Source organism: Pteropus alecto, unplaced genomic scaffold (assembly GCF_000325575.1).
Source record: "Pteropus alecto unplaced genomic scaffold, ASM32557v1 scaffold73, whole genome shotgun sequence".
NCBI classification, from domain to species: Eukaryota; Metazoa; Chordata; class Mammalia; order Chiroptera; family Pteropodidae; genus Pteropus; species Pteropus alecto.
The window spans coordinates 1,704,765-1,716,307 of record NW_006436284.1 but is presented as its reverse complement, the minus strand read 5'-3'; the positions used below and the strand labels follow the sequence as shown (position 1 = coordinate 1,716,307).

At 34.6% G+C, this 11,543-nt stretch overlaps 1 protein-coding gene across 1 annotated transcript in view; it reads left to right on the top strand.

The window, feature by feature from the left end:
• Positions 1-11,543, top strand: part of HCN1 (hyperpolarization activated cyclic nucleotide gated potassium channel 1) — a 330,541-nt gene that overhangs the window by 461 nt on the left and 318,537 nt on the right. The window contains exon 2 of the mRNA XM_015589832.1: positions 3-215. Within this exon, the coding sequence (XP_015445318.1) occupies positions 3-215 (213 nt within the window). The remainder of the gene's footprint in view (positions 1-2; positions 216-11,543) is intronic.

The window sequence follows — 11,543 nt, the reverse complement described above, 5'->3', positions numbered from 1 at the left end:
AGCGGCGGCGGCGAGGAGCCGGCGGGGGGCTTCGAGGACGCCGAGGGGCCCCGGCGGCAGTACGGCTTCATGCAGAGGCAGTTCACCTCCATGCTGCAGCCCGGGGTCAACAAATTCTCCCTCCGCATGTTCGGGAGCCAGAAGGCGGTGGAGAAGGAGCAGGAAAGGGTTAAAACTGCAGGCTTCTGGATTATCCACCCTTACAGCGATTTCAGGTGAGGACTCCCTGTCGCCGCCCCACCTTTCCTTCCCGGCGCGCCCGCAAACTCGCTTCCCGGCTCTGGGAGGGGGGACTCGGAGGGAGGGGGTGCCGGGCGGGCGGGGGTGGCGCTGCCGGCTTCTCCTCCTGGGGCTGAGCAGGCTCGACTCTTCTTCAACTAGTTTCCACCCAAGAGGGGGTTGACTGATGAGTTCCTGTGGCCTGGGAGTCCCGGGGAGGCTCTCCTCCTTTGCTTCGTGAACTTTAGGGACAGATCGGGGAAGAAGGCCACCGTTACTCTCGGACAGGAGGATGCTAAGTTGGGCCAGGGAAACTTTTACTTCGGATATGAGCGTGTAAGGGAGCGGCCAGAAAGTCGTCCTGGGAGTGCCACCCTTCTTGGTGTTGCTCTCCCAAGAAGTGGATCCTCCCAAAAGGGAAAAAGGCGCTCCTGGGGTCGAGAAGAGGTTGGGACACCCGGGGACGCACTCACGAGTCCTAGTGTTCCAGCCGCTCTCACCCCCGGGGAGCGTTAATCTGCTTTTCATCTGCTTATAGGCACCGGATATCCTCAATGCATGTCTTCAAAATAGTGGCTGGTAGGCTGAGGAAGGGTAATTTGCGCTTGGATAGTCCTTGACTTCAGATTTCAGTGGAGCCGGTGCTGCCAGGTTGGGCAAGAGCGTGACAGGAAGCCTCGAGTTCCTGAAACAGAGACAGGGGGCGTTTCCAGAGCCCCCTTCCTGAAACAGAGACACCCTTTCTTGACCTTGACTACAAGTCTATTTCAGAAATCTTTCCTCGTTTTCCAGCTCGGAAAAAAGGGCAGGAGAGCTGTCAGCTGTCAGGGAAATTGCTTCAGAGACTTAAAATTAAGACGTTTCCTGGTCTTCTTTGTCGCCCAAGTATTCGTTCGGTTATAAGCATGTTTAGAGATTATCAAATGAAGGTCGTGAAGTGAATCCTCTTATTAGCGTGCGCACACCCTGAAGCCACGTTATATTAGCTCCTGAAGAATGCTTGGCTTTCCATTAAAAAACTAGTAACTCAGAGTGGCATTATTAGTTTATTTATTTAACTGAACTCTTCGAAAAGGAATCAACGAAAGGCGTATGTGTGCAAACTAAGCAGTTTTAATAGGTGTCTATTAGACAGCAAATAAGTATAGCAATAAAAAGCAAATTACTTTGAGTTATGTTTAGAAACTAAGGGGAATTGCTATCAATTTCAGGCCTTAATGGGAGCTGTCCACAGTTCTGAAAGACATTTACTGTGGAAAACCCATACTCCTGCCACTTAAAGCCTTGGAGTGACTGTCTTCACCTTCTCTGAGATATATACAGTCTTGTAAATCAGTAGCCTCTATTATTTATGCATAAAGTGAATTAATTTTAGGAAGTGTATAATTTTAAGATTCTTATTTGCAAAAACACACAGCAAAGTTCAAAAGAGGACTTATGAAACCTAATGACATTTATAGTCTATAGAAAATTAGGAGTTTGATTGAAAAATGTTCATATTAAAAGGACCTACTTAATAATCTAACATATTTCTTCCACTAAGAAGATACTTATAGAAAAAAACTGATAAATGACTTTGGTCTAAAGTATATGATTGCCTTGTTCTTTAGAATTTTAAAGGTTGAAACTAAGTGTAGAATACTATCATTCTCTCAGTCCTCAATGGAAATTTGTTGCAACACAGTATTATATATTTTTTTTCCATGAAAAAAACTTTATATGGCAACAGCCTTCAGTCTTAATAACGAAAGTAAGCATGGTTTTTTCAGAAATATATTTGGTTTAGTATTCACATGCAAATAAAATGCTAAACTTTAACACTCAATTAAAGGATTACATATGATACTTTTATTTTTTGAAGAATGGGAAAAGACTACACTTTTCAAAATGGTGTTATATATCAAATAATTAAACTTTTATTACTTACTGGATAAAAACATAAGGCCACATTTCAGGAATTGGAATAGTGTGCCAAAATCTTTGAATGAATGAAATTCATGAAATAAAAGATTCTCCACATTTTTCCAAGTAAGTTGAATGACACGAAATATCTCTTTAAAAACAAACAAAAAGGTTACTAAATAAAGGAAGAAATTAAAATTAGGTGATGGTTCAGTTTTATCATATATCTCAAAGAAATTGGAGATGATTAAAAAGTGAGATAATACTCTAAACAAATCCCAGTGCAAAGTAGTTTGGAACATTTGAATATTTGCATAATTAGAAAAAGAAAATGACAGACATAAATTAAACAATTATTTAGATTTTAACTGGAAGATATCTGAAAAAATAGATTCTAAAAATCATAATGACAATATTTTTAAAACAACAAGCTAAAGGAGTAATCATATAAATACTTATTTGCATATGGAAGACATGTACATCTTATTATTTATTCATGTTTTTATATGGTCTCAGATACCAATATAAGATTTCTAAAAACCTATAACATGTCAGAAAAATGTAATGAAAAAGAAGACGAAATTCGGACAGTATTTTTTTCTAAAGGAAAAGCAATATGTGAGTAATGACTTCAACACATGATCTGTGCACCTCAAACCCCTTTTCTGAAGAAGACATTTTAAGGGAGGTACTTTGCTATGATTCCTGCAATGCCAAACTATGAGAAAGTGACATTTAAACAACTTCTATGGAGGTTATGGAGATAAGGATTCCCAAAGGTTTTGTTTGCCCCTTGACTACTCCAGGGCACTCAGGATATTGACATTGTGGCTAATGGTCTAGATCTCCTCTTAGGAGGATTTCTAAGGCTGGTTCCTTTCTCCTTCCCTAAGGCGGCAGGGCTGTGCTTCCACTAAGACTTCCTGAGAGCTAGCTAGGTGCCTCTCATGGCAGCCAGTGGCCTGGGTGCTATTCTGTGTCTGGCAGGCAGTTTTCCACCTCTGGTGTAAGTAGGGCAGAGGCGCTGCTTTTCCCTTCTTTCCCAGGAGAGGATGATGTTAGAAACCTTGAAGGAGTCAAATATTATCAATACTGTTAGAAAAACTAGGTGGGAGCTAGAGAATTTAGTTAAATAATCATATGTTTTTGTTTATACCGTGGCCTCTAAGCACCCAAAGTAGGAAAAATATAGTTACTTGAAAAATAAAATTGCACTGATCTTTGCATAGTGAGGATTTGATCTCAATCTTATTGAGTTTCATGTGAACAACACACACACACGCACACACAAACATTTAATTTGGAGGTTAAATATTTTTGTTGAGATTACTAACAGTGATTGTATATTTTTTAGCTAAAATTTTATTTTTTTACTTATTTAATAAAAAAGTGACACTAGCCAAGTGTGTGTTTTCATAGCCAATCTATAGTTATGATATAAATCATTCAAATGTATTAAAAGAATATTTAGAATACTTTTGTGGATGATTTTTATTATGTAAGTAATTTACCCTGTAAGGATTTATCACCAGTCTATTTGCCATTTTGTGGATTCTGACATTATTTTGTTGGATTGCCCTTACATGAGGATTTTTTTTTTAAAATAATGCTGCTATTCCATATATATTACATCTCGAGTCTGTAAAGGGAGGAATTTTATATCTTGACTTGTTATTTCTTCCACTGCTTTTCATCAATTAGTCTGAATAACTGTGAAAAGCTTATAGTGTCATAAAGTATACAGGGACTGTAGAAACGTGGAGTCACTTCCTGAAAAAGTGACTTTCTGGGCTTCCATCTCTGCTTCCTGTTTCATCCACTCCTGTACTGATGTTAGAGGTCACTGATGTGTTCATTAGTGAGGGGAGACTTCACCCATAGAACACAGTTAGTCAGAGGGAGACCTTTTGTTTCCAGGAGCTTCTCACAAGGAAACAATTCAACCCTCTGGGGTTTAAGGACTAATTAGCCACTGTTGTGTTATCTTTATGCTGAATGCACTCTCTATTCTCCCAGCAATGCTCCTTTTATTTGCTTTCCATATCAACCTAGCCAAAATTAACCATAAGAATTTATTTTTTTCTCTGTTAGGTGAAACAGAATACCTTGGAATGATATGTTGTTATCATAGACTAATATAACAAGACCTAATTAAACTATATCTGCTTGATCAAAATCCATAAACCAAAACAACACCAACACCAAAAAGCGATTTAAATAGTATTTGTAATTCAGCATTATCCCAAACAATGAACCTATGTCCCAAAGTGAGTATGAACTAAGGAAATGTGTATCTGATATGATTTTCACGTGAGCATTTTGCTATTCTGAGTGTAACTCCTATGTTTAGCAGATAATTCACTTATTTAGAGAAAGAATTGGGCTTAGAATGAGGACTTTCTTGTCAGTACAATACAAATTATGGCAGACCATTAGCATTGTGTGAAAAGTACTGAACATTTTCAGGGTCTGCGACAAATTTTCATTTTATCATCCTGTGTAAAGAAGTAGCAAACTATGAATTAGGCTGACACGATATATTTTAGGAGCAGAAGTAGCGGTAATGAAGAGAAAATCTGCATGCACTAGGAAAAAAGACTGTTTTCTCTTACACTAAGTACTTTTCTTCTAAAAATACTTTCTTTGTGAATGCATTTTGATGTACAACTTAACATTATTTTTCCAGAAAAAAAGAAATTGGGAAAATGGTGATGTTCTCTAATAAATCCTGAAATTTTCTTTGGTTTTGCAAAATAAACTTTTGTGGCGCTCTCTCTCTCTTTCTCTCTCTCTGTCTCTCTCTGTTGTGCATGTGTGACCAACTATTCAAGGGATGTCTATGTATGATTATGTACACATAAGCATATACAGATGTTGATTATTTTTGAGTTGAGCATTTATCTGAAACATTTCACCAAAGTTTGAGTGACAAAAATTGATTCCATGTCTGTTTTACACATTTGTTAGTTCATTTCCTCATAATATTCTTCAACTATTTCGCCTAATAACTGACCACTAAGTTACAGCAAAGTAGTAGAATTATGCATGCTCTGGATTTACAATTTGACAATCTTAGTTATGTAGACCTGTTGTTATTTTTAAGACATTAGCTGTGACTCTAAATAAGTTAGTTTAATTAGACATACACAGAGTTAGCAGCTATTTACAAATTTTGGACATTCAGGTTTGCTTTCAGTATTATAAATAGTGCTGCAGCAGACATCTTTGTGCATTACTCTTCACTATATTCTGGGCAGAATTCAAGGAATGGAATTACTGGCTGCAAACGTTTTAGAGATTCTATACATATGGATTTTACCAGTTAATACTGCCACTGGTTGAGACACTTCTTAAAATCATGAGTGATGTAGGTTCACCAATGTTGATATGCCTGTTTAGATATGCATAGACAGTTTTATGATAGAAAGTCAAAACTGTCCTCCATTCTGTTCATCATAGAGTGGCAAGAGTGATCTTAAAAAGCAAATAATGTTATCTAATGTCTAATAATTTCACTCTGCTTAAAACCCTTTAGAGGCTTAGAATACATTTGAGAGATCACCCATGAGCTACAATACCTTGCATAATTTCAACTGTCTATGCAACTTCATCACATACTGCTCCCTCCCTCACTGTTTTCCAGCCACCTGGGTAAATTTTCAGCTTCTAGAACAAGCTGAGGTCTCTCCTGCCACAGAGATTTTGTGACATATAACCCCACTGACTGAAGTTCCCTTTTCACGTTTCTTCATTCTACATCAGAGCTAGTTTCTCTTCGTCATTTGGATTTCGGCTTAATCATTGTGATCACCCTCAACAGCTTCCTTCTCCATTTCGTTTTCCGTCTGGGCCTCTGGTTTCATCAGAATTTATAATTGTGTTTTATGTATGTCTCTCTACTAAAATTTAAGCTCCACAACCTCATCAATATTATTCAATTTTATATTCCTAATGCCATAAAAATGCACATAGACGTTTTTCCTGCTCAGCTTTCTCAAATGCTTTATTTTTAACAGCTTTTTTGTGATATAATTTACACACTGTACAATTCACTCATTTAACGTGTATGACTGAATGCTTTTAGTATGTTCACAGAGTCGTGCAACCATTACCACAGTCAATTATAGAAGATTTTATTACACCACGAAGGATCCCTGTACCCATTTGCACTCATTTCTAACTTTCCCCCTTCCCACAAAGCTCTCTGAAACTATTAAACTACTTTATGCCTCTATAGATTTTTTTTTTACTCCGGATATTTCATATCACTGGAATCATACACTATGTAGTATTCATTATTGGCTTCTTCTACTTAGCATAATGTTTTCCATCCATGTTGTAGCATGTTTCAGTATTTCTTTTTTTTTTTTTGACTGAATACTATTCCACCTTATGGTTATACCAACTTTCATTTGTCTATCAGTTCATGGAAATCTGGATTGTTTCTACCTTTTGGCCTTTATGAATACTGCTCATATGAATCTTCTTGTACATTCTTTTAATGCAGAGATATATTTTCATTTTTCTTAGACATGAAATTGAAGGGTCAGTATACCAGATTTTGACAAATATTATTGAATGGAAGGACAAAGAATTAGTCTCCAACCAGGGAGTGCATACCTTTCATCTTAGAATTAATAAATCCAGATAATGAAAACTTATTTTTCTCTGTAGTAATACCTAGTATGCCCTCCCCACTGCCACCTGCAAGTATATGTCCCAACTATTACATTCCGTGCACAATATACAGGTGACTAAATGAAACTGCAGGGAGGTTGAGTAGCATGAACACAGTGACATAGATAGAGCGTAAAAGTGGGCCAGGAATTCAGCCTCTCTGAATCTTAATTTTGATACTCCAACTCTTTTACCTAAAAAGAAACAAGGCTGCCAGTATAAATAATTCCCCAAACCTGAAAAAAAAGAGCATGATGGAATAAACCTAATTATTTATTCTTCCTCCCTCTCGAAATTATTCCAAAATAATATGAAAAACAAAACAAAACAAAACACTGATACATAGAAAAATAGAAGACAGAGAAGAAAGCAGAGAACAAGAGATCTCAGAAACATTTCAGAAAATAGAAAGCAAAACTATTATATTTCCACAATTCTTCATCATTGATCCCCAGAAGTGCTCAGGACATGCAGGTACTAGTTAAGAAGCAGTTTCCAGGAAAGCGAGGCTGAAATTAGAAGAGTTAAATAAGGATCTCCTTAGTGAATATAGTACTCTGAGTTGTAACATTAGAATGCTTAGAGCCAGGTCATTTCTGCCCAGACAGTAAAGTGGAGGAAATACCTCCAGTGGGAGACATTTCAAAATCTTCCAGTAAAAATTCTTATTTATTACCTAATGACCTTGCAAAAAGCCTCCCATATGTACATAGAGACTATAATTATATTTTAGTATTCTGTCATCTAATATGATCTGAAAGCAAAAGATTATGAGACTTTTGAGAAAAGTCTCCATCATAAAAGAGAAAGCCTAAGCAAACAACAAAAGAAAATCCAGAGAACAGACAGACACTCGGAATAAAGAGGAATTACATTATTAAAAAAAAATACTCCATAAGCGCTATCTTCAGGAAGATATTTTATCTATATAATAAGAATAATACACTATGAGAAGAGTACTCAGAATAAAAAAGAGCACTTGGATGTAATAAATTGTCACATAAAGTCTAGAAAACCTCTCAGAATTAGGGAAAAAAAAAGTATAGAAAATATACGCAAAATAAAAGATAATTCATAAAGTCACAGTCTATAAAAGGATTTCTAGAATGAGAAAAAGTTTAAAATGGACAAATGGAATTAACAGAGACTTTTTAAACAATATTTTTCACTGAGTGAAATATCTTTTCTGAGAAAGTCAGAGTGTTCAGCACTGTGTAAGAAAAAGACCCCATGAAGGGTCATCACACAGAAGCTTAAGGGCTCCACTAAAAAATACTAACACTTTTCAAAGAGAAAGTTACATATTAAGAAGTAGGAAAAGTACTATACTGCTAAATGCAGTGTAAGAAAGTCTACAAAGTTCTGAGAGTGATTTCTAAAAGAATTAATACCCTGCCACTATATGAAATTAAATAAAGACATTCAGAATTCAAGAATTCTAATCTTAACTACCCATGTATCATGTCTTAGAAAGTTACTGGATGATGTACTCCAGCAAAACAAAGAATTATAGCATATAACGTGAAACCAAGGAAGACAGGATGTGAGATTTAACACAGAAAAACCTTGAAAGAAAATCCCAGGAGTACTCCTGAGTAGCTGGATTTGAAGGAAACCATTCTAGACAGGAGTAATAAAGCAGAGGACTGGACAAAGGCCTTCAAGGGAAAAAATGGCTGAATATCAGCCTTTGAAAAGTGTATAACGAGATATCTTTGACTTTCATGTAAATATCTGTAGGGTACATTAAATACAGGCAAATAAACAAAAGACCTTTATCGAGTCCTGCATGATTTGAAGGTGAATAAAAAAGGAAAAAAAAATTACAATGCATTGTTTTGCTTGGCTCAGCAGTGAATAACACTTACCTGGTCATAATATTGTAAATGAGGTTTACTGATTTAAGCTATAATTACGGTCCAGTTATTCTGGGAGGGCAAGAGAAAGGTAAATGAAAATGAGTGTTTTAAGAAAGCTAAATCCTCATCTGCCATTATTGGAAATTAATAGGATATATCAATTTCTTTTCGGAATATGAATTAAATGTCAAAAGAAACAATTAAGGTGTTTGAATTAGGAAAGTGGGTATGTAGAGTGAGAGGAATAAGGCAGGGTTTACATGTTCTTCTTATAATCCTTTGATACTATTTTACTTTTTAAAAAAAGACTACAGCTGTGTTTTGAGGCAGCAGAGAGTTTTCCTAGAACACAGACTCCAGAGCCAGGATATTTGAATTAGAATCCCTAGAGCTCTTATTACCTTAGTAGCTGGGCCTTAGTTTTCAAACTTTTAGAAAAAAGTTTCCTCATTTTCCTCCTTAAAATAATATATGTATCTTATCAGGTTTTTGTAAGAAGATATGTATTTTATATTTATATTGTATATATTTATATAACATCTAGATATGTGGTGCTTAGAAATTATTCTCTGCACTTAATGCTGTGTTGTAGCTATTATTATGAAAATAGTTTTGAAATAGAATTAAGGTGTGTGAACTATTTGAGAAAAGCAAATACTCTCCATGTATACAGTTAACAGTCTGCAGAACTCCTTAAGCAAATGTACTATGAAGGCATAACCATGTAAGTGATATGCTATTGTTTTTGTTTTTGTTTTTTTCTCTTCATGGAAGTCTGGGCAGCAGAAGACCTGATGTGCAATGGCAGTTTCTGTGTGTTCCATGTGAAATAGGTTCACTCATGAAGCAATTACATTGGAAAATGTCTAATACATCCTTTATCTGAAAAATTTTCTAGATATAACAGTATTATCTTCTAAGTGCGTATAAAATGCTACAGTATTGAATATTTAGAAATAGCTTTTAGGGAAAATTCTAATGGCATTGAGTTGCATGTACTCCTTTTTCTTAATCTTTATGTTCATCAGAAAATGGCATAGTTGAACCATTTGGGATCTTATTTCAAATCAATTAAATGTTATATGTGAGTCAAATAAGATGATTCATAACTTGCTAAATACTTTCATTTTCTTTTTTTACTATCCAATTTAATAGTCACAAGATGGTTATTTAGAAATATTTAAGAAAGATTGCGTATTTTAAACAATGAGTTAAAAATGTTTTTTACATCATTTAAGAGTAGATGTCACTTATTGCCCTTGCAGAATGTGTTAACCTTATCTTCTTTAAAAAAGAGAATATACCTTGTTTAAAATTATACAATTGTAGTTTTTTGAGAGACATGATCAGAAGCTGAGAAAATAAATATTGCAAATTATATGAATACTATTTGTAGGTAGACTATTAATTATTTTTTCTGTAGCATTCATTCATTATTTAAATTATTTTTAAAAAGTCTTTGTTCTGAGCAGCAAATTTGGTATTCACCTTGAATAATCATGTAAGTGAATTAGGATGAAGATTAGAGATAGGTATTATGTCTGTGATTTAGATTTTTTAATCTATCTATCATAGCAGAAATATATGATAAAAACACCTAGTTATGGTTGTATACATTAAATATTATAAATAACCTCAGAATTTGATTATCTGCAACTATTGATTATATTAATCATTCATAACCATCCATTTATATTAGCTAAGGTTTCTAGGCTCATAGGCTACTTTAAGAATCAAATGAAGGCAGTGAACCCTCCACCCTGATAAAGTACATGTATTCACAGAATTTTGTAATTTCAGGAGTTTGTGGTTCCCTGCAAATACATTTATTTCTGGACCCCAAGTTAAGACTTCCTGAACTATCTAATATTTTTACATAGAAATGTGATACTTAAAACAACGTACAAAAGGTACAAGGAGAGAATTTTGCTTGGACAAACCATTTAAAAATTAGATCTGTAGCTAGAAAGACTCACCTTGATAGAGAGAATTTCACATCAATCAAGTAGTTTAGTTTTAAGGCTAGATGATATCTGGTTAACGGAGATTGACTGGAGATTTGTTCTGGATGGGTCAGTCAGTGCAACAAAGCACAAAATTATAGCTAGAAATATATTTAGAATGAGAGGAAGCTAATTTTTTTTTTTTTTTTTTGCAGATAATGTTTTCCTACCTTAAAATGCTAAATGAATCACCTGAGAAGTGATAAAATTAACTACAAAATTCAGTAAAATGGCTGATTATAAGATAAATAAGATGTATCAGTAACTTAACTATACATTAACAACTATGAGGATATATAAAAGAAAAAAATTACTAAATATAAAACCAAAAATATAAATTATATACCCAAATTTGAAATCTGAAAATTTCAAATTAATATAAAAAAGATGTTATATAATTAATAGTATTATTTAACTAAAATAATTGAGTAAAATCTATTCTTATGGGTTTGTAAAAAATTAAATCCAATAGGTTTAATTTATAACAGGTAAAAATAACTGAGATCAGCATTCCTAGAAAAGTATTGGTGTATCACTCTGACTCCAAAGACAGGATTGCAACCTTTCTAAAGTTCAATTTGACCCAATATAAAAAGTTCTTGAAAATATAGAGAATAATAAATTATCTTACAAAAAAATGACATTTTGCAAATACATGGATGCAAGGATGATTCTTTTAACATTTTTCATAATAGAAAATTATAAATAAACGTAACCTGAGTAAAATTTCAACCCTGTACTAAACCCTAGTTATCAGCTATTCCTCATATCTCTGCCCTGCCTTTTCTTCATAGAACTTATCACAGTGTATTATACTAATTTTTTTATCTAATTTTATTCTTATATCCCCTCATCTATAATTTAAACCTCACTTAAGGTGAGG